The sequence below is a fragment of the Pituophis catenifer genome, unplaced genomic scaffold (genome assembly GCF_029215685.1).
Source record: "Pituophis catenifer annectens isolate HBS135680 unplaced genomic scaffold, rPitCat1.0.hap2 SCAF_9, whole genome shotgun sequence".
Lineage (NCBI taxonomy): Eukaryota > Metazoa > Chordata > Lepidosauria > Squamata > Colubridae > Pituophis > Pituophis catenifer.
Window position 1 is genome coordinate 4,791,516 of NW_027256889.1, and position 23,418 is coordinate 4,814,933.

The 23,418-nt window shown below is 44.7% G+C and overlaps 1 protein-coding gene across 6 annotated transcripts in view; it reads left to right on the forward strand.

Moving 5' to 3' along the window:
* Window positions 1-17,220, forward strand: part of ARHGEF1 (Rho guanine nucleotide exchange factor 1) — a 59,246-nt gene extending 42,026 nt beyond the window's left edge. For 5 of the 6 annotated variants that reach the window (XM_070950252.1, XM_070950254.1, XM_070950253.1 and 2 more), the window contains 18 exons: window positions 709-897; window positions 2,632-2,816; window positions 3,588-3,734; window positions 4,548-4,630; window positions 4,907-5,032; window positions 6,025-6,139; window positions 7,115-7,215; window positions 7,329-7,406; window positions 8,771-8,846; window positions 9,575-9,742; window positions 10,493-10,580; window positions 12,003-12,110; window positions 12,265-12,332; window positions 12,890-13,057; window positions 13,148-13,309; window positions 13,852-14,003; window positions 14,623-14,716; window positions 15,703-17,220. In XM_070950252.1, coding sequence (XP_070806353.1) covers window positions 709-897; window positions 2,632-2,816; window positions 3,588-3,734; window positions 4,548-4,630; window positions 4,907-5,032; window positions 6,025-6,139; window positions 7,115-7,215; window positions 7,329-7,406; window positions 8,771-8,846; window positions 9,575-9,742; window positions 10,493-10,580; window positions 12,003-12,110; window positions 12,265-12,332; window positions 12,890-13,057; window positions 13,148-13,309; window positions 13,852-14,003; window positions 14,623-14,700 — 2,092 coding nt within the window. In that variant the 3' untranslated portion in view covers window positions 14,701-14,716; window positions 15,703-17,220. The remainder of the gene's footprint in view (window positions 1-708; window positions 898-2,631; window positions 2,817-3,587; window positions 3,735-4,547; window positions 4,631-4,906; window positions 5,033-6,024; window positions 6,140-7,114; window positions 7,216-7,328; window positions 7,407-8,770; window positions 8,847-9,574; window positions 9,743-10,492; window positions 10,581-12,002; window positions 12,111-12,264; window positions 12,333-12,889; window positions 13,058-13,147; window positions 13,310-13,851; window positions 14,004-14,622; window positions 14,717-15,702) is intronic. The other variant, XM_070950257.1, reaches the window with a different exon arrangement.
* Window positions 17,221-23,418: the final 6,198 nt, after the last annotated feature.

The window sequence follows — 23,418 nt, forward strand, 5'->3', positions numbered from 1 at the left end:
AAGTATGACCTCCTGTTCACCAGAGCTGCCATGGGAAGACATGTCTGCCTTCCCAAATTGATGGCTGGAGAAGAGGCGCCCTTTAAACTCCAGGTCCTATCTGGCCCGGGCACTCCTTTTCTTCACCTGCAGCTCCTTCTTTGTAGCAGACCTTATTCTGAGCATTGACAAGGGGCAGGAGGTGGCCCAAGGGGTGTTGTCAACCCCCACCCTCCCTAAGAAGCAAAACATTTTTGGGGGGTTGTAGCTACAGTTGGGACCAACCGCGCGTTGGATCCAGCCTGCCAGGAGTGTGTGTCTGCCTCGCAGTTCCACCCTCCCTTCTTCTGGTGCATGGATATCTCAGTTTGTTCCTGGGGGTCTCACATTTCTCTCTCTTCCTTTCTCTTTCCACCGCTGCATGTGCCAAATTTGTCCTTCCTCTTCCCTTCCTATATATTGCGTGTTCTCCGGTTGTGATCCCTGCCACCTTTTTGGCGCCAAATGTCTTGTGACTCCTTTCCGTGTGTCGCTCACGATTCGTCTGTGACTCTTCCAACCTCTTGTGATTCATTTCATCTCCCCTCGTGTCCCCGTCGGCTTGTCAAACCCAACATCCCTTGGTCTCTCGCATTGTGGTGGTGTTGTTTTTTTTGTTTTGTTTTTTTGGTTATTTTTATTTTTTTTTTTGTCTGTGGCCCGGCTGTGCCTATCCCCCACCCTTGCCAGGCTGACAGGGAAGTTGGGCCGCTCGGAGAGCCTGCGGGTTTACGAGCGGAAGCGTTCTCAGCGAGGCTCAGCCAAAGGCAAACAGCCGCGTTCGCGGAGCGATGTGGACATCGAAGCCGCGGCCCGGGCCAACGAGCTGGAAGAAAAACCATCTCTAGAACAGGCTCGGCAGAAGCAGGGAAGTCGCAAGTAGGTGAAGAGGCCGCCATCTCAGCTGCCCCAACACGGGCAGAGATGGGAATGTTGTCAAAGAATTACAGAGCTGGAAGGGACCTTTGGGGTCTTCTGGTCCAACCCCCTGCTGGTCCAAGCAGGGACCAAGACCCTACACCACAAAGGATCATCAATCAAGATCTTCCCCCTGGAGATCTTGAGTAGCGTAAACAATGGATACATTCCCAGGGATCCGGGAATGATGGGAGCATCTTTGTCTGCAAAAGAAATTAAACAATTGTTCCATTATCCTTGTTGCTAAAAGAATTGGCAGAGAGATGGGTGACAAACAAATTTAATAAATAAATAAAAGAGAAGATGCCTCTCTTTCAAATTTCTTTCTCAGGGGGGAAAAAAAGGGTGTCTAATTTTGGCAACTTTAAGACTTGTGGACTTCAGGTCCCAGAATTCCCCAGCAAGGGGAATTCTGGGAGTTGAAGTCCAGAAAGTTGCCAAGGTTGGATACCCCCACTCTAAAACACGAGACTAGGAAAGATACAGCCTTTAAAAGAACCACTCTGGGCATCGGTGTCTTCTGCCCAGGAGGAATAAAATTGAGTCCAGCACAGCTGCCTGAATCAACCACGTTACTCTTTCAAGTAAACAGCACCTGGTTTATGTGTAAATATAATTTTCAGTAAATGCTAAAAGTATAGCCTCTGAGATTTAAAATAAATTTCGGCTGCTACTTTTTCATTCTGGCAGCTACGACTGGGAGAAAGGCTTCGGTTGAATTGGGAGCTGTTCATTGACAAATTGGTGGAAATCTACCCTAAACTCTTAAAAAAACAAAAAACCAGCATCTCACAAATTATCTTGAATTTGCCCCTATTATAAAATCCTAGGGAGAAAATGCTCCTATGATGAATTTTTTCTTTTTTTTAAATTTGATTTATATGCCGCCCTTCTCCGGAGACTCAAGGCGGCTTACAATGCATTAAGCAATAGCCTTCATACTTTTGTATATTTATACAAAGTCAGCTTATTGCCCCCACAATCTGGGTCCTCATTTAACCTACCTTAGAAAGGATGGAAGGCTGAGTCAACCTTGAGCCTGGTAAGATTCGAACCTGCAGTAATATAAATTTAATAAATAAATAAATAAATAAATAAATAAATAAATAAATAGGTCAAAAATGTGAGCCAAACACCCAAGTTGCGATCACATAATCGCCAGAGTGGTGCAGCAGTTATAAGTCTGAGTGCAGCTGTAAGTCACTTTTTCTGAGGCTGTTGAAACTGGAACCATTGTTAAACAATGGACACAAGTTGAGGATTATTTGTATGGTGTTTCTTGGCCAGAGTTTGGAGGTGGTTTGACGTCTTTTCTCTGGGATTCTTCTATCCTAGCCTAGCTTGTACAATCTTGGGGTTTCCTATTGGTCTCCTATCCAGTTACAACTCAGCTCTCCTTTTTCTAGATCAGTGTTTCTCAACCTTGGAAGCTTGAAGATGGGTGGACTTCAACTCCCAGAATCCCCCAGTCCACCCATCTTCAAGCTTCCAAGGTTGAGAAACACTGTTCTAGATCAACGATAGTTGACTAGATGTTGCTACCGAAGTGGGACCTGGAGCAGAGCAATTATGATCACCAGAATCAGTCAGGTTGGGGTGTAAGTGTAAGTGTTGAAGGATGGAGGGACAGATGGATAATTAAAAATAGGGCTGTCCTCACTTTTATCTTTTGTCTCTTGCTTTGACTCTTTACAGTTTGGAGCCTGGAGGGGCCGGGGGAGGGGAGCCCCCGCCGTCCTTTCTGCTTCCCCAGTCTGAGGAGTTTGAGCCGCGTGTTTCGGAACTGGAACTGGACCCGCCAAACTGGCGGGAGCTCGTCCCCCACGACACCCTCCTCAGGCTGAAGAAAAGTGAAGTGAAGCGGCAAGAAGTGATCAACGGTACGTGAGGGGATTTCCCTGTCAGCCCTACCAGGTAGACTCAGACTCAGAAACTCATGGAGGTCAGGATGAGTTTTATTGTAGCATCTAGAACATCTGTTTGTAGCACCTAGAACAGTGATGGCTAACCTTTTTGCGGTCGCGTGCCAAAAGTGTGGGGGAGCGTGGGGGGGGGTCGAACGCACGCGTGGCCACACCCATAATTCAATGCGCTCCACCCCCATGCATGCACACATGACACCCCCCCCCCGTGCTCCCCCGCTTTTGGCATGCGATGGCCCGGTGGGCCTGGTAGGCCTGTTTTTTTGCCCTCCCCAGGCTCCAGAGGCTTTCTAGGAGCCTGGGGAGGATGAAAATGGCCTTCCCCACCCTCCTGGAGACCGGAAATGGCCCATTTCCCGATTTCCAGTGGGCCCGAAAGGCCCGAAAATCAGCTGGCTGGCATCTGCATGCATGCTGGAGCTGAGTTAGGGCAACGCGCACGTGCCCACAGATATGGCATGGACCTAGAACTCAGGGTTTCTTAATGTCGTCCAATTTCTATAGATATTCTCAATCCACCTGGTCACGGTTGTCCCAAAGGCGCTTTTATTTTCCCCAAAAGGCAACTGAACTTTCTTGGTGTTTTTTTTTTCTTTGAAAACATTTTGCTTCGCATCTAAGAAGCTTCTTCAGTTCTAACTCTGTGCATATATCACTACAGTCAAAAATTGCCTGGATTTCCTAAAGGCTGATTTTCCTGGACTTTTTCCTTCGCCTTTCCTCCTACAGAGCTGTTTATCACAGAGCACGCCCATCTGCGGATGCTCCGAGTGTTGCTCGAAGTGTTCTATCAACCGTTGTTGACCGAGGGATTCTTCACCGAGAGCGAACTGGTGAACATTTTCCCCAGTCTGGAGGACTTGATCGACGAACACAGTGAGAGCATGGGGGGCGGGGGGAGCAAATGGGGCTGGGTGAAAGCACAGCAACTTCCATGCTAGATTTATTTAGCAGGAATAATGGGAATTGCTGTGGTGGGTGGGGTTCGTTCTTTCTTTTTTGCATCACGTTTCTTATTTTAGGCTTATACATATCAATGCGTGAATGGTGTGATACCTGGGTATCATGCGTTTTGATACAAACAGACATAATAATAAAGGGACACGGTGGCTCAGTGGCTAAGACGCTGAGCTTGTTGATCGAAAGGTCAGCAGAGCAGTTCAGCGGTTCGAATCCCTAGTGCCGTGTAACGGAGTGAGCTCCCGTTACTTGTCCCAGCTTCTGCCAACCTAGCAGTTTGAAAGCACGTAAAAAATGCAAATAAAAAGATAGGGACTACTTTGGTGGGAAGGTAACAGCGTTCCATGCACCTTTGGCATTGAGTCATGCTGGCCACATGACCACAGAGACGACTTCGGACAGTGCTGGCTCTTCGCCTTAGAAATGGAGATGATGCACCGCCCCCTAGAGTCGGGAACGACTAGCACATATGTGCGAGGGGAACTTTTACCTTTTAATACTACCGCCCTTCAATTTCTAAACCTCCCTCTTGTTATTACATATATCTTGTTATATTAATATATGCTGTATATATATATGCTATTATTATTTCTATCTCTATTTTAACCTTTCCACCCCCCCACCCCCCATGTCACCGTAATATTCAAAGACGTTTCTTTTCTATTTTCCATCTTTCACCTTTTTTGCTTTTCTTGAGTCATGCTTTGTCTCTGTCTCATCTTTTCTCAGAAGTGTTTCTGGAAAACATGAAGAGGCTGAGGGAGGAGAATAATTTGATTGTCTCTGAAATTGGAAGCACTCTGCTGGCTAGAGTAAGAGCAAGGATTTAATCTGGGTTTTATTTAGCATGTTGTGTGGAAGCAGCTGGAAGGGGTGAAACTGGTAAAGCAGGTTCTAATGATGCTCCTGCCAGACACCATCATTGAGCGCCATCTTGGACTCTCAAAACCAGCTAAAGATCAGATGAATGTCCACTGACCCCGGACAGTGTGGGAGGGGAAGGCTTGGGATTTAAACCCTGGGGCTGGGAACAATATAGGCAAGGAAAGTATTTCCATAAGGTGATCTTCTTGCTGACTTTTCCCTAGTTCGATGGGTCTGAAGGAAACTGGTTTCAGAAGATCTCCTCCCGATTCTGTAGCCGCCAATCTTTTGCATTAGAACAGCTGAAGGCGAAGCAGAAGAAAGAAGCTCGTTTCAACCAGTTCATCCAGGTAAGTCCTGGGAGTGGAGAGGAGGCTGCCATTCCTGGGACAGGACTAGGATAGACCGGTGGGTGGGTGGATGGACGGATGGATGGATGTGATAAGTAGGTAGGTAGGTAGATGATGGATGGATGGATGGATGGATGGATGGATGGATGGATGGATGGATGCATTGGGTAGGTAGATGATGGATAAATAGATAATGGATAGGGAGGGTGAGTAGATAGATTGGATAGATGGATGGGTGGATAGATAGATAGATGATAATTAGATAGGTAGGTAGGTAGAGAGATGGATGGATGGATGGTAGGTAGATTAGATAAAAAGAGAGATGATAGATAGATAGATAGATAGATAGATAGATAGATAGGTAGGTAGGTAGGTAGATGGATGGATGGATGGATGGTAGGTAGATAGATGGTAGGTAGGTAGGTAGGTAGGTAGGTAGGTAGACGATGGATGGATGGATGGATGGATGGTAGGTAGGTAGGTAGATTAGATAGAGAGAGATGATAGATAGATAGATAGATGATAGATAGATAGATGATAGATAGATAGATAGATAGATAGATAGATAGATAGATGGTAGGTAGGTAGATGGTAGGTAGATGGATGGGTGGATGGTAGGTAGATAGATGGTAGGTAGGTAGACGATGGATGGATGGTAGGTAGAGATAGATAGATAGATAGATAGATAGATAGATAGATAGATGATGGATGGTAGGTAAGTAGGTAGAAAGATAGAGATAGAGATGGATGGATGGTAGGGAGGTAGGTAGATAGATAGATAGATAGATAGATAGATAGATGATGGATTGATGGAGAGAGGGGTGGGGGTTGCATAGACAGGTTGGATGGATGGTTTTGAGAGCATCTTCTTCACAGGAGAAACCAGCTACACACATCTGAAAGGCAATCCCACCCAGGGACTTTCCATAATACCTTTCCCAGGCACCTTTTCACTGGTTGGTGAATGGTTTCCCTTCTTTTTTTTCCCACAGGAAGCAGAAAGCAAACCTCGATGCCGGCGCTTACAACTGAAAGACATCATTCCTATTGAGATGCAAAGGCTAACCAAGTATCCGCTGTTGCTCCACTCTATTGCCAAATGCACTGGTGAGCAGGGAGGAGACCGCAGTACACCAGACCCTCCCCCCCATCCTCCACCGTCTCCCAGAGTTTGTCCAAACTCATATTTATTGTGTCAATAATAGAATAGAATAACAGAGTTGGAAGGGAGCTTGGAGGTCTTTTAGTCCAACCCCCTGCTTAGGCAGGAAACCCTACACCACTTCAGACAAATGGTTATCCAACATCTTCTTAAAAACCTCCAGTGTTGGACCATTCACAATTTCTGGAGGCAAGTTGTTCCACTGGTTAATTGTTCTCACTGTCAGGAAATTTCTCCTTAGTTCTAAGTTGCTTCTCTCTTTGATTAGTTTCCCCCCATTGCTTCTTGTCCTGCCCTCAGGTGCTTTGGAGAATAGCTAGATTCCCTCTTCTTTGTGGCAGCCCCTGAGATATTTGAACACTGCTATCATGTCACTCCCTAGTCCATCAAAGTAGACATGCCCAATTCCAGCAACCGTTCTTCATATGTTGGTTGAGTTGTTGGTTGAGATGGTTGAGTTATGATCTTGACTTTATTTTTGACTCCCCCTTGCAAACAGTTCTGCTCCCGTTTCATTTGGTCCTCCCGTCTTTTGGACCACGGTTGGGCTGGTCATCCTTCCACTACTAAGATGTCTTCAGAAGGATGAGGTTCTCCTGGAAGTGGAGCGTTGATCTCAGTGAAATAGGACGTGTCTTCTTCCTCTCCTTCGCTTTTGGTTAATTGTTCTAAGTGTCAGGAAATTCCTCCTTAGTTCTAAGTTGCTTCTCTCCTTGATTCGTTTCCATCCATTGCTTGTACCCATTGATAACGCTATCTTAACCATCTCATCCTCTGCCGCCCCCTTCTATCTTTCCCGACATCTTTTCCAATTTCATGGAAAATAAGACCTATCTAAATTTCAAGCGGAAAGATCCGTGTTAAGGAACACATCTTCACAAAACTTTCGTGTTTTTTTTTCTTCTTGTTCCCTGGCACAGAGGAAGCTGAGGAACGTCAGAAGGTGGAAAAGGCAGCTGAATGTTGTCGGCAGATCCTCAACCACGTCAACCAAGAAGTGCGTGATATGGAGAATTTACTGGTAAGGATCCTCCCTCGAGCGATCATTTCTCCTTCGAAAAAGTCCTTCCTTCGTCCTTCACCACTTCAGTGTTGGTTTAAAAAAACTGGACATCACCATAACGTTTTTTTCAGAAACTCAAAGACTATCAGCGACGTTTGGATCTCTCCAATCTTAAACAAAGCACTGATCCGCTACTGAGTGAATTTCGGGTGAGTCCCAGCAAAATATTCAACCCATCGGGCAGTGGGGACAGAGGAAGCCATAACAGCAAATGAATTGTCCTTCAATCTCTATACAGGCAGTCCTCGACTTATGACCATAATTGAGCCTAGCGATTACAGTCATAAAGCAAGGTCATCATGAGACCGGACCTCGATTTTTATGACCTTTTTTTAAAGAGGGAATTAAGAGAACGCATTGTTTGCTATGGTAATTTTTTTTCCTGGAAGCCAGAAATAAGCACCTGATTTCCAGGTTGGGGGAGGGGGGGAGTAAATTGCAGTCATGTGTTCCTGGGGCGCTACAAACAACCATAAATGCAGGCCTGTTGCTGAGTGTCCAAAATGCAGGTCACATGAACTGTAGGAGGGAGGCCCGGACATTGTGGCTTCTGAATTGGGTCATAAATCACTTCTGGGGATCTGTTATATTTTTGAATGGTCGGTGAGCAACTGGTCATAAGACGAGAACTACCTGTAACTTAGCCAGAGCAATTTTCTGTGATGGTCTTTTCTGAATCATTGCCTCCATGGTAAGGAGTCTGATGGCTCACAGGTTAGGAGGTTGGGTTGGAGTTTAGCAAACCTGCGTTCGAGACCCGAATGCTGCTGCGTGGCAGGGTGAGTTCCCATCATTTGCTCATTGATGGGAACATGAAAGGAGCCCCTGGGCAATTGTGATGTCATTGGCTAATCCTTTCAACCCAGAAATTAGTTAAAACGGTGCTTCTGACACAAACAGGACGGGACTTCCAAGGTAGGCAACAGTTCAACAGCTTTGACATGACACACTTGCCATGCTCGGTCTAGGGACGGAGTAGCTCAGTGGCTAAGACACTGAGCTTGTCGATTGAAAGGTCGGCAGTCCAGCGGGTCGAATCCCTAGCACCACATAATGGGGTGAGCCCCCGTTACTTGTCCCAGCTTCTGCCAACCTAGCAATTTGAAAGCACGTAAAAAATGCAAGTAGAAAAAATAGGGACCACCTTTGGTGGGAAGGTAACAGTGTTCCGTGCGCCTTTGGCGTTGAGTCATGCCGGCCACATGACCATGGAGACGTCTTTGGACAGCGCTGGCTCTTCGGCTTTGAAACGGAGATGAGCACCGCCCCCTAGAGTCGGGAACGACTAGCACATATGAGCGAGGGAAACCTTTACCTTTATGCTCGGTCTGTCCCTGTTGAATTTTGGCCTGCCATGCTGTGATTGGAGATGTAAGACTCCTCAGGAGGAAAGGGAGGTGTTTTTTCAAAATGCGAACATCAGACTCCTGGTGGTGACTCCTTGGTTTGAGGTATTTGTCAGAAAGGGAAAACAAGTGCTAAAACACAGCATCTAACCAGCTCTTTTCCACAGAACACAGATATCACCAAGCGAAACCTTGTGTACGAGGGACCCCTGACGTGGCGTGTTACCAAGGACAAATCAGTAGGTGAGTGGGACCATCTGGAGATCCAGGAATAAGAGCATGGGGAGAGAGGTAGGAAGTAACTATCAAACTAGGATTTAGGGGTTTTGGCACCGGATCTGGGGTGTCCAATGTTGGAGAGTGACATTTTCACTTGGGAGGAGGCCTCAAGAAGGGAATTAGCCTGGACTTGCTATGTAATCACAAGGCAACAAAGTCTGCCTCTGAGCCTTATTTAGTCTCATACAAAAAAGCTGCCAGGCTGGAGAGATTCCTGTACTATAGGCAGAAAACAATAAAGGCCTGGTGGCTCAGCAGACTGATAGCATTGTGATTAACACCAGCTGTCTGCAATTACTGTAAGTTCGAATCTTACCAGGCTCAAGGTTTACTCAGCCTTCCATCCTTTCAAAGGTAGGTGAAATGAGGACCCAGATTGTGGGGGCAATAAGCTGACTTTATATAAATATACAAAAAGATGAAGGCTATTGCTTAGCGCATTGTAAGCCGCCCTGAGTCTCCGGAGAAGGGCGGCATATAAATCAAATTAAAAAATAAAAAATATAAAAAAAATAAAGTAGATAGTTGGAACCAGGGGGTGGTATTCACTGACACCATAGAGGAGATTTTTTTTAAAAAAAATCAAGATGCACATTAAGTGAAGTGGTATATAAGTCTAATTGCTATTGCTCCTCCCCAGAAGCTTTTGTTTCATACTTCTCATGCCTCACGTTCTCCTTGATCCCTTCCAGATGTTCACGTCCTCCTGCTGGATGATATCTTGGTTCTTCTCCAGAAGCAGGAAGAGCGCCTGGTGCTCAAATGTCACAGCCGCACCATCACCCCAACCCCCGACGGGAAACAAATGCTCTCCCCCATCATCAAGCTCAATTCTGCCATGACCCGCGAAGTGGCCACAGGTGGGTGCAGGAAGTTGGTCATGGGAACTGGAAGCGGATGCAGAGGATTTTGGCCTTGGGTCCTATTTGTTGGTCTGGACCTCTGCCCAAATTCTCATTCCGGGTTGGATTTGGTCCAACCTTGAAATAAAGGTTGTTTTCTTTGAGAGCGGACTCCAAGGAGAATTTACTTGTCTCAGGGGTGAAATGCTCCTGGTTCGGACCGGATCGCCCAATCCGGTAGCGATGGAGGCGGGTGGTTTGGAGAACCGGTAGCAAAAATCCCTTACCCCCCCCCCCCCTCATGCCCAGCTGAGCCGCACAATCATCAGAGGCTTTTTTTTTTTTTACTTTTAAAAGCATTTTTTCTACAACCTCTTCGGCCAAAAAATGCTTTTTAAAAGTTAAAAAAAAAAGCCTCTGATGATCGCGCTGCTCAGCTGGTATCGTCAAAGGCTTTTAAAAGAAAAAAACTGTTTTTTTTTCTTTTAAATGCCTCTGACGATCCCAGCTGAGTTGCCTGATCGGTAGAGGCTTTTTAAAAAAGCCTCTGCCGATCAGGCAACTCAACTGGGATCGTCAGAGCCTTTTGAAAGCATTTTTTTACAACCTCTTCGCTTTTTTCGTTGTAAAAAAAATGGTTTTAAAAGTAAAAAAAAAAAAAATGGCCATGCCCACCCAGTCACATTACCCCCCCACCAAGCCACGCCCACAGAACCGGTAGTAACAAATTTTAGATTTCACCACTGACTTGTCTCCTCTTTCTTGTAGACATCAAAGCTTTCTACGTGATCTTCAGCTGGGAGAACGGAGCTCAGATCTACGAACTGGTGGCTCAGACAGTGTCGGAGAGAAAGAAGTAAGAAATCTGGGTGGGAAGAGGGACTTGCTTGCCCATCAAGCAACCAGTTGACAGGAAGTCCTCGACTTAACTACAGTTCATTTAGTGACCGAAGTTACAACAGCACAGTGACTTATGACCGCTTTTCACACTTAACGACCGTTGCAGCATCCCCGTGGTCACATAATCAAAATTCGGATGCTTGGCAACGGGTTCATATTTATTTATTTATTTTAATCTTTTTTTTAAAGTTTTTATTTTTATTTCTCATAAACATACATACATAAACTCTTAACCAGTATCAATCGTACATATTATCTCTGAATTCCATATTAATTCATTTTTCTGTCTTAAGTAATTGGAATATGATATTCTCCGGACTGCTCTTCTACCCTTCCATCTCTTCTACAAACCACAGCAACCCTTTTCTTTCTTTTCTTTTTTCTTTCCCTTTCTACTTCTATCCTTTTCAACTTTCCTCTTCCTCCTCTCCTTCCCCTTCCCTTTCCTTCCCCCACTCCTCTCTTCTTCTTCCTCCCTTCCTAACCTTCTCTCCTCCCTCTTTTCCTTCCTCTCCTCTTCCCTTTCCTCTATCCTTCTCTCTCCTTCCCTCTTTCTCCTCTACTTATTTCATATTTATGACGGTCGCAGTGTCCTGAAGTCACACAATCCCCTTTGGTGACCTTTTGACAAGCCAAGTCAAATGGGGGAAGCCAGATTCGCTTAACAACTGTGTTACTAACTTAAACCACTGCAACGATTCACTTAACAGCCAAGACCAGAAAGGTTGTAAAACAGGGCAAAGTTCACTTAACAGATATCTTGTGTGTAGCCACAGAAATTGTGGTCGTAAATTAAGGACTACCTATACTGACTAGGGTGAGAGATTAGTTTGGAAGAAGGAGCGGCTCTCCCCCCCCACCCCCAGTTGGAATGAGAATTGAGATACGTCTTCTGTCATTCTGTGGAATGAACTGCCCCCGGAAATACGTAAGATCTCCGACCTCCGGGTGTTTCGCTGCGCACTGAAGACCCTGTTGTTCCGCCAGGCAGGGCTATCAACATAATAATTTTAAATTGGGGTATTTTAAATTTTTGGGGTTTTAAATCGGCCAAATCTATTTAATTATTTTAATTTTTAATTATTGTTGTGTCCTGTGTTTTTAAATTGGCTGTACACCGCCCTGAGTCCTTCGGGAGAAGGGCGGTATAGAAATAAAATTATTATTATTTGAATCACCACTTAGTTGAGCTGTGTTCATGCAAAGTTGTGACAGAAAGATGATGCTGAGCTTGTGCAAAATCTTATTACAACCAGAAAAGCTTTGTGTTTGCTGGGAAGTTCGGTGGGGCGGGGGAATTCACAGTTGTCAAATCTCTGGTGGACATTGGGTTAGAGGAGATGGTTCCCCTAATTTCTTCTCTTCTTTTCCATCCTAGCTGGTGCAACATAATTAGCGAAACAGCTGGTTCACTGAAGCTGCCCACTTCCAATGCCAAACCTCGGCTTTCGGTAACAAACCGAAACTCACCACATAGTCCCAGCTAGTAAGTATGTTGTAGGGAGGAGAGGGGGCGGGGGGAAGGATAATGGAGACTATAATCATCATCAACTTCTTTTAACAACCCCATAATCCCTTGCGGGGTCAGAACCCTGACGGTATGTGATCAAGACTGACATCTCCCATTTTTTTCTTGGCAGCTATCCAGAGACTCTGCTGGGTGGAGCAGAAAATGGCAGCCCCCTTAAGGAGACACTGCAGTCAGAGGGTAAGGAGGAAGATTGGAGGAGGGAAAAAGGAGGGAAAAGATAACTTGCATTCTTACCTCGTCAATGAAAATAACTCTGTTGGGATTGTCATTTCAGAAAAATCAGTGTGGTATGTTTTAACACCAGGGGTGGCCAACTTTGGCCACTTTTAAGACTTGGTGGACTTCAACTCCCAGAATTCCTCAGCCAGCCAAGCTGGCTGGGGAATTCTAGGAGTTTGAAGTCTTCAAGTCTTAAAAGTAACCAAGGTTGACCACCCGTGGTTTACACTTTCAGATTAGGGCAGGTAGATCTGAACTAGATTTGTCAATCGATTCCAGAAAAGGTATTTTTGAGGAGACCCAGGAGCGTCTTGAGTCATCCGGATTGTTTTGTAAACATCCAGTTTAATAATTCGAGTTTTCAGTTTGATCTGGAGGTTCATCTTAGAAACAAATCTCTCAATATTTTAGAGACAGATTGTAGACATGTTTATGCGGCTTTTACTGCCCTCTGAGTTTGGGGGGAGACAACAGTGGGGATCTGATTGTGTATTGTTTTTGCTATCCCAACTCAGAACAAGAAAAAGATGGAATGCTGGAAGGTGCAGAGTTTGAGGAACGGAACCCTGTTGGTGGAGCAAAGATGGACAAGGCGGTGGAGACCTTCATGGCTGACCTACAGACGTTCTGCAGATCTCAACCTCCTGGCCAGGCCACTCTAGCCTCTGCTGCACAGGACCGAGGTACTTGATAAACATCTTTTCCCTTCTTCTCTGTTAAGCAAGTCTGTTGCCCACAGAGGATGTGAATGGGACAATCTTGTCTCCTTCTAGTTTTGGCCCTGAAGAGGCTACTTCAGATACCAGACGAAGGAGAGGCCCTCTTTCCTGCAGAACCTACAGATGTTTCTCCAGAGAATGGAGATCCCCAGGAGGGAGAAGAAGAATGGAATGGGACTTTCAGGATTGAAGGAGACAACAGCAGGAGGCTTCCAGGTGAGCATAATGGCACACAAGTTGTCCTTGATTTATGACCACAATTAAACCCAATGTTTCCACTGTTTTGATCCTAATCAAAACAGTTAAGTCAGTTTTGGCCCATTTTGTGACTTTTCTTGCCACCGTTGTTAAGTGGCAAGAGGTCTAGCTGTCAAGGTGATAATTTAAGAGCTGACCAGCTGATGCAATGAGGGGAATGAGTCAGCAGGGTCTTTGGCTGTTATCCCTTTAAGAGCCTTTGTAATAAGAGGAGGCCCTGCTGGCGTGTTCTTTGGTTCGTTGAGTTTCTTCCCTGCTGTAATTGCTGTTTGTTTAGATACTGCTTGTAGCACATGTATGTATAGTATCCCTATATTCCTATTGTAGATTAAAAACCACTATTTGATAAAAACCACTGTTGGCTGTACTTGCTCCTGGACTGATACATAGATAGACCTGTGCATGCTCTGACACTAGCTATATTTATACCTGAAGTTTTAAAAAAGATAGATATTAAGTAAATATCAACCATTATGCTCTAAAAGCATTTATCTTCACAGTAGGTTCTTTGAATGGCCCTCCAGATCCAGAGTGGAGTTCTGAACATTTGGATAAGGAAAGTCCCCATTTTTCCATTGTTCTGTCCCTCCAGCAATCTGACGGGGTGAAGCATCACTTAAAGCTTCTAGAAGATGCAATTCAGGGTCTGAAGGTGAGCATGGAACATCCTTTAATTCCACCCCATCCTTTTTCCTGAGTCATCCCCTGTCCAAGATGGTGGAACATTGTCCTTCAGGGATTTGGCTTTCCCAGACATTAAAATATTTGGGAGGTTCTTGGTGGAGACAGGAGAAGATGGAAGGAGGTGTGGGGATTTTAATTAAGGAAGACCTAGAGGGGGTGGGAGTGACGGTTTTCTTCTTGCAGTCCCTCATCCATGGTTCTCTCTGAATTTTGAAGCTTTTTGATGAAAAGGAAAAGCAAGACAATACTTCCGAAGACTGAAACTTCATACAGACTGAGATGGATAATGTAGGAGAAGAGCAGGCAGGGCTGGGGGCAGAGTGAAGTGAGTCGTCAGCCTAGAATCCTTACGTTGCCACAAATGGTCCCAAGTCCAGCCCTTCTTGAATTCTCTTGACTCTTATCTGGCCAATCAATTTATCTATCAACTTAATACTGAACTTCAATTGACTAGATTCTTATGCATAGGCATTAAAGCTTTGAACAGCAACTTAACGTATGATCCTAATTCTTTGCACCCGACAGATGAGAGGCCATATTCCTTGCAAATTTCCCTAAATGTGACTCTGTCTGTCTGTCTTTACTAGGATATAGAAACAGAATATTGGAGGCTTCAGCAACTGATGGGGAAGTTTACATCAATTCAACAATCTGGTTCCACATGAGATTTGGCCAAACAAGGTAGGTAATGGACAATAGCAGGCAAGGGTTGAAATGCCAGCCAGTGGCTCTAGGCCTTTGATCCCGCTTCCCTCCCATCCTGTGGACTCACAACTATCAGGGATGATAGATGAGGCTGATTGGACATGACTGGCAGTCTGTTTATTTGGACTTTTGCAGGGGAAAAATAAAGTATGCCCCCAGTTTTAGTCCAGAGGAACTAAGACCTTCTCTGTGAAAACTCTCAGAATCCCTGCTTTTTGTGTCCTCGGGTTACGACCACAATTGGGACCAGAGGTTCAGCCACTAAGCGAGGCATTCATATTAAGCAGGGATTAATTGACCGGACCTGATTTTATGACCATTTTTACTGCAGTCAATTAGAGGGTTCTTTCCGTGGTTAAGCGAAGCGTGTGATTGTAGAGTGAATTCGTTGTTAAGCGAATCCAGCTTCACCCATCTGCCCATCCCCCCCCCCTTTTTTTTTTTTTAATTTGATTTATATGCCGCCCTTCTCCGAAGACTCAGGGCGGCTTACAATGTGCTCAGCAATAGCCTTCATCCTTTTGTATATTTATACAAAGTCAGCTTATTGCCCCCACAAACTGGGTCCTCATTTCACCTACCTTAGAAAGGATGGAAGGCTGAGTCAACCTTGAGCCTTGGCGAGATTCGAACCCTGCAGTAATTGCAGGCAGCTGGTATTAAGCAGCTTAATAACAGGGTGCTTTAAACCCTTGTACTACCAAGGCCCTTTCACTTTGCTTGTCGGAAACCCAGGTGGGAAGGCCCCAAATTGCAATCACGTGAACCCAGGAGCCGCCGTAAATGCGAGCCAGTTGCCTAATGACTGCAGGAGTGGGGGGTGCGACGGTCATAATTTGGAGGGTGGACTTTTACAGAAATGTCCCTCCATCTTTCTCTTTTTCTATGCTAACGACCGGATCTCTTTATCGTTCTAGGGGATAATGGCTTTCGTATCTGAGTGGATCTTCTTTTTTTTCCAGGCCTGTCGGAAAATCGAAGGAAGAGACTGTGTGGGCTGACCCATTTATCCTGCCAGGCGGTTCTCTCCCAGCACGAAGCAACCCTACGGGGATCTAAGCTGCTGCTTGATTTGTATAGGGAGCAATGCTGTGGATTTTGTACATAGACTTTTCTGCCTAGATCACATTATAAGGGGGAAATATTTAGAGCAGGGGTATCCAATTTTGATGACTTTTAAGACCCCGGGGACTTCAACTCCCAGAATTCCCCAGCCAGCAAAGCTGGCTGGGGAATTCTGAGAATTGAAGTCCACACAATCTTCAAGTTGCCAAGGTTGGACACCCCTTATTGAGAGGCCTAAGCGCCTTATTTAGAAAAAAAAAATCCTGCAAACCTTTCAGGTGTGTGGAGAGGAAAGCTTACATTAAGGTCAGAAAGACAGATGCTTTGAGATGGGGGACCTTCCCTTTTTAAGCCAGGAGAATGAATAGTTTACAGTGCTCGTGACATATTTACAAAACTGGGATCTTCTCTGTCAGCCAAAGGAGGTGGTGGACTAACCAAGAACTCAGGTGCCTGAGACCCGGGCCCATAATTCGATGGCCTGTTTTCCTAAGAGGCTCTCAAGATACCTCAAAGAGGGGTGTGTAAGTAGGACGTGAGCTAATAGCTAATTGTGCCTTCCCTCAAAAGTTCATCCTCGGCTCCCAGGGGTGTAATTCACCCATTAGTGTATTATCTTCCACGCACAGAGACATCACTGTTGTTGTTAGAAAATGCAATTGCAGCCAAGCTTCCATAGGAAGGAGAATCAAACTCACTTCTAAAAGTTCTCCTGTTTATCTTCTTAGGTTAATATTTTATCCTCGCATAGATACACATAGGTAAACCCTGCAGACATTCCTATTTTTTCTACCAATCTTGGTCTTATCTGAACTCATTTAACAAGGTCCAAGTTTCCTGCCAGTTCTTCTTGTCCTGTCGGGCTTTCTCTCCAGCCTGCCAACCTCGCCACCAGAAGGGTGAAATTCATACAAAAATGAAGTAAGATAGGTAAAAAAAACCCAGGTTGGTACTTTATAATACATCTCAGGAGTACAATCCTGAACTGCTAATGCCCGGCCTTCCGTACCTTGGGGAAATGTTGGGTCTACATTGAATGACCAGCCACAAGCCATGTTTTGTTGGGGGACTTCAAGAAATGGTCCTCTCAACTTATCTCGACGGCTTCCCAGGTTAGGGAAGACAGGTTGCCAACGAGGGACCCGTGGACCACAGTTCTAAGAACGTAACGGTCCGAATAGAAATGTTTTAAGGTTGGGTGAAAAGTTGGCGTGCCTCTGGAGTCGAAGGCAGTGCTTTTCTGAGTTGCTTAGAAGTGTCTGAGAACTTCTCCAGCGGGAGGAAGGTTAACAAGGCTAATTTGGTTCATGCTGCCAGTCTCGGGTACAAATGGGGATAATTGAACCCTGAATGCAAAAAGTCCTGAATCCTTGGCTCTATGCCAGTGTTTCTCAACCTTGGTAGCTTCAAGATGGGTGGACTTCAACTCCCAGAATCCCCCAGCCAGCGCTGCTGGCTGGGGGATTCTGGGAGTTGAAGTCCACCCATCTTGAAGCTACCAAGGTTGAGAAACACTGCTCTATGCCAAGGATTCCAAAGTCAACCATTCCTGAAGCTTCATTCCAATTAGATCTTTCCTGTTCATAGCCCCCACCCCTCCATCTTCCATCATCTTTTCCCTAGGGTAGAAAACCCATCCCTTTTCGGATTGAAGAGTCCAAACAGCGGACATCTTAAGGGCCTCCTGAATCACAGATCGGACTATTTAGCCCGTTGCAGAAATCAACGCTTCACATTCATTCCGTTCGACCTTGGACCATGCACCCCCTACTCCTTTGCCTGCCAATAGTGCCACACGCATCGTCGTTCATCACGAGCCACACACACACACAAGCAGCACATCTTTTGAACCCTCCCATAATGCAATGCACGGTTACCTCAGTGCTTTTGACCATCTGCTGTCCTGCGCTTTGTTCAGCAGGTGGTGCCATAGCTATGTGGATGTGTAGGTATGCGTGCACGCATACGCACGATATGTGTGCATAACTAGGTGGTGCTACTTCTTTGGGTTTTTCCGTGGGTTGAGAGGCAATTAGTGATTCAAATCCCGGAGGGATTTCTCAACCTCTTTGCTCCATGATCTCTCTGCAATAGTTGTGTAAGTGTGTAAAGTTGTCGTTCGATACAGTTGGTCCCAGGGAACACGAAGAGTTTTAAAAGTTCAGGGAGAAATTGGCTGTGTTGGGATCCACGCAGCATCCAATCCTTCGTTTCACTTTTCCTGCCTTCCCATTAGTTGGGCCTTTGGTTCAATCAGGATTGGGGGGGGATTAGTTGTTGCTAAGCAACCACAGTGGGAAAACAAAATTTCTGGTGACAGAATGGAAAACGATGGGTTAATTGGGGGATACTGGGAAGTTTCCGGGAAAAGCTGAATCCATCCAAGAGGCGAGAAAAAAAAGTTTGGATATAGGGAGGAGAGAAGTGATGGTGTTTTACCCCACAGAGGGAATATAGAGCAAGGGGGGAAGAGATGAGGGCCCAATCCACCAGCATCTTCAGAGACAGGCCTTTATTCAAATGCTTCCAAGTGTCTTTATACTGTCTTGATAATGTGCTTGTATTTTAAGAAAAAGTTTTCTTCTTTTTTTTTTTTGGGGTGGACTGAGAAGCACCCCAAGAGAATGATGGGGAATCTCCAGGGCTGTTTTATGTAGAACAAAATCATGTTTAGTTGTGTCTATTCTTTTTTTAAAAATCCATTGCTGTACAAAGCGTGTAAACCAATATATTCCATGAGACTTTTCTTTTTCTTTGACCTCCCAGTATTATGAAGTATAAAATTTTAAAGGGTTGGAGAAGAGGATGTCGGGCCTGTGAAGACCTGTTTTCACAGCTGATGTCTTTTGCAGTGTTAAAAGAAATATTCTCAAGATCGTCTCTAGAACTCTCTTCCCTACAGATACATCATGGCCAGCTATGAATCTGGTGTTCCTCTGTTTTTTTTAGGGCATACATTTTTCTTCTCCATTTCTGTAACCGGGTCGTGCCCTGCTCTGTGTTTCTCGCACAGTTGTGCAATAGAAGAAAATGTAATGCGATCAGAACATCCCTCTATATCAGGGGTCTCCAATCTTGGCAACTTTAATCCTGGCGGACTCCAACTTCTAGAATTGCTGGCTGGGGAATTCTGGAAGTTGGAGTCCACCAGGATTAAAGTTGCCAAGATTGGAGACTCCTGCTCTATATTTTATGCCTCAAAAAACAGACATGAAAAGCCATTTTCCCAGTTTTGATCACAGTGTTGTAAAATAGTCCCCAATTCCAAATTCTTGGGAATTGAGAAGCAGATCCTCCATTTGCCAAATTCAGTATTCTTAACCAAAGAGCATAATCCAGTGGTTTGGGGATAAATATACATTATATTAATGAAGATCCTTATTATAGGGATGGGCTATTTTGTAAGTCTTTATCTGTAGAGATTTTATTTGCTAGACCATACATTAGCTCAGAACTTCCTGAGAGTCTTGATGCTGGGATATTTTAACCAGCTTTCAACAATTCGCTCTGGTTTTATTTTGCTCTACCACACACCCCCATCCCAAAATAGCAGGAATTTTAAAATTGTAAATACCATTTGGGACCAAAATTTAAGACGACTACTCTTTTTCCCCCAAGCTGAGCCAGGCAGCTTCAAGATTCTTAAATATTTATTTGTACTCAATTCTATACCCGCCTCTTGTCTAATAGTGTTTGATCTGGGAAACGCATCTCTAAATGTGGATGTGCAGTTTGGGAATCTTCAAACCCACCCTGGACAAGTGGCACAAAGTTCACCTTAATTCCTTGCTTTTTCCTGGAGTTTTATGGTAAATGATCTTGAGAATGTTTTCATAATGGCGCCATGGTTATGCTCGATTAAATGTTTCATTGTGGATTTCAGTTCACACGTAAAGCAGAAAGTAAGCCAGCTTTATGGAACAGTTTTTGATAAGAAAGCATCTTGTAGGAATGGTAGAAAGGGGGAGGGCCTCTTTAAGAGCGAAGCCCAACAATGTTGTCATCTGTTTAATGATGGGATGAAAAGGAAGGGTAGACCTAAAGGGATATTGCAGTGTTTCCTGTCCTTCCTTAGGAGCATAGGGGTTGAGACTCCTGTCTGCCTGCTGCATCCCATCCTTTTTATTGGCTTCCTTGGTCTGATCCTCTCTAGATCTTCTGGACTACAACTCCCAGAATTCCTTCTAGCAAAATGTATTGGAATTCTGGAGGGGATCCAAGGCAGGAAAGATTTGAAAGCTACGTACGTTGCAAAAAGGGGTAAAGGCAGATGAAAGTGAGCGGAGTAAACCAAAGACAATCTTGTAAAAAGATATATATGAATAATATTCATATATGTATATATATATATATGAATATAATAAGAAATAAACCTTATCTTTCCATTCCCTTTGTTCTTTTCATGTATTTTGTTATTTCTTGGTTTTTGGTTCCTTGGAGCTGTGATGGTAGGGGTTGCTACGAATCTTCACTCTTTGTGTTCTCCAGCCTGAAATCAGCACAATTTTCCCGAGACCCTTGTAGAGTGTTCTGCCTCTTAATAGTTGGATGGGAGAGTCCATGGACAAGAGTTTCTGTTAATATATATGGATTTTAAACCAATATGCACCTAAGACAAATTCCTTGTGTGTCCAATCTTGGCCAATAAAGAATTGTTCTGTTCTGTTCTGTTCTGTTCTGTTCTATTCTATTCTATTCTATTCTATTCTATTCTATTCTATTCTATTCTATTCTATTCTATTCTATTCTATTCTAAACCAATATCTTGCCATGCCATAACGGCTCTTCAGGAAGATGAGGGGAAAGACAAAAGGCCCTTTCTGGGTATTTAACTGTAACAGAGTTGGAAGGGACCTTGGAGGTTATCTAGTCCAACCCTCTGCTCACGCAGGGGACCTGTACTAGGGATTCGAACCATGTCTAATCCTTCTGGGAACTGAATGTCTGGTAAACGTAGTGGAGGAGGAAGTAGCAGCAGCAGGAGGAGAGGAAGAAAAGCAGAAGCAGGAGGAGGAGACTGAGAAGGAGATGGAGGAGAAAGGAGAAAGCAGCAGCAGAAAGAAGAAAAAAGCAGGAGGAGGAGAAGAAAAGCAAAAGGAGGAGGGAAAAAACAGAAAAACAGCCTCTGCTTCTGGTCCTTAAATACTGACTTTTCAACAACAACTGTAACTACATTTCGCAGGATTCTTTGGGTAAAAGAAAATAAAACTATCCAAGCAGCTTGGAGTTCTATTCCAGAAGAACAAGATGCAGCTAGATAGAATCTCTCCATCCTTTGGTAACATTAAGATTCCTCTCATTAACCCTCATAAGGTTAAATTTTAATTATTCTGCTAATTAGCAGCTCAACCCAAGGACAACTGCGATGCTGAAATTCTGGGACTGTGTGTGAGGGTGTGTCTTTTAAAATAATCTTGCTGGCCTATATCTTTGGGAAAATAGATGCCACTGAACTGAATGGGACTTCTGATGCTCAGTGTTGTCAATTTCTTTATTTGCTCTTTGGAGAAAGAAATATACTCCTTGGAGACATCCTCATTCTCTCTCTTTCTCTCTCTCTCCCTCCTTTTCTCTCTCTATCTCTCTCTCTCACACACACACGCAATATACCCCTATCCTTCCTTTCACCTGTGAGTAGAGATGCAGCGAATAGATATTTTATTGCTTTTGAGGCCAGCGGGAGCAGCTGGTGTAAAATTTTCCATCTCTTTTTCTTTTTTTCTTTTTTTTTACACTCCATAAATTAATGCAATATTTACAAGAAAGAAGAGGAAAAAAAAAAAAAGAGGAACTGGACTTTTCAACAACTTCTTCATATCCACCACACAAGTACAGTTTCGTTTCTCTCTGTTTAAAACACGGAGTCACAAGCACAGCGATGGGGGTGAAAGTTGTGTTTGCTCGCTTTGGAGAAAGCAGGGAGGGGCGGGTTGAGTATGTTTACAGAAAGGTCACACCAGAATAAGACAAGACGATATTGCACTTCAAAAAGTTCAGGATGGGGGTGTTGTGGAATAAAGCAAGTTGACTGACCCTCCCTTCCCCAAATTCCAGGCTCCTCATTCTGAAGTGCAGCTGGATTTAGCCAGCTGTTCCTAGCCATTAACCAAGCTGGGGCCATTCCGTGTCGTCTCCAGATGTTTACCCAAAGAGGTACGTTTCCTACTTAGTTGCGCTCCGAAAAAAAAAAAGTAAAATGTAAAGAACAATGATCCCCAGCAACAGTTGGTCTTTGGGTGCCCATAGAGATAATCCTCGACTTACAACCGTTCCTTTAGCGACCGTCTGAAGTTGCCACGGCACTGCAAAAACGTGATTTGTGACTTTTTGCACTCGATCCTTGTAGCATCCCCATAGTCACGGGATTAAAGTTCGGTAACCAACGTGTATTTTTGATGGTTGCAGCATCCGGGGTGTGTAAAAATTGGGGTGTGGCTCGCTTCACAACTGCCTTGCTTAGCAACAGAAACTGTGGCCCCAATTGTGGTCATAAGTCGAGGACTACCTGTAATTGAATGCTGATTATATACCTCAATATGTGTCCTAACTCAGGAGTCTCCAATCTTAGTAATTTTAAGCCTGGCGGATTTCAACTCCTAGAATTGAAGTCCGCCAGGCTTAAAGTTGCCAAGGTTGGAGACCCCTGTTCTAGCTGACCCTTTGAATGACAAGGATGCACAAATTTTCAAAACAGGGCAGCCTTTAAGCTTCTGCTGGGACTAAGGGAACAAGCTACCTTTCTTAAATTACTGTTAAAGACACCTGCAAGGCAGATCAACGGAGTTAAGCCACCCCAGATTGTACTTTTGCCAACAAATTCTCCTGCACTTCTGTTGGACAAAGTATTTTGGGAGAAATTTCACTGAATTCAGGAGTTGTGTCACGTCTATGGGGGTGTAAAGGCATAGCCGTTTAGTAAACATGGTTAGTTGGGAAAAGATCCTGGTAGGACCTTGGGTAGATGTTCGCCTCTGGGAGATGCCTGATTTTGGGGAGCAAAATCAGGGGACCAAGCCAGCTAAAGGTAGAGAAACTTTGTGGTGGTGGAGGAGGAGGTTTTCCCTCGGCCACCAAAATCAAGTAAACTGATTCTCTCTACAGCAGGGGTCTCCAAGCTTGGCAACTTTAAGACTTGTGGACTTCAACTCCCAGAATTCCACAAGTTGAAGTCCACAAGTCTTAAAGTTGCCAAGCTTGGAGACCCCTGGTTTACAGATCTCCGTGACAAGGCTTTTCTTTAAAAAAAAAAAAAAAGAAGAAGAAGAAGGAGCTATTGCACATTTTACCTTTGAGATGGGGATTTTTCTTGAATCAGGACCCCTATTATTTTGGGCTGTCGTGGAACCGGCCCAGTCCATGAACAGGGACAGGTCCATCGTGGAGAAGATCTGGGACAGACGGTGGTGGCCACAGGGCTTTTGAACTGAGAGCAGCCTCTCGGAGGAAATAAATTTGGGGAGGGGGGGGGTGAGCGGGAAAAGTGTGACCAGGAAAACTCTGATCGGTCAGCCAGTCAGGTGGGATCTGGGCAGGGGTGAAATCCAAATTTTTTCCCTTCCGGTTCTGTGGGCGTGGCAGGGGAAGGATACTGCAAAATCTCCATTCCCTCCCCA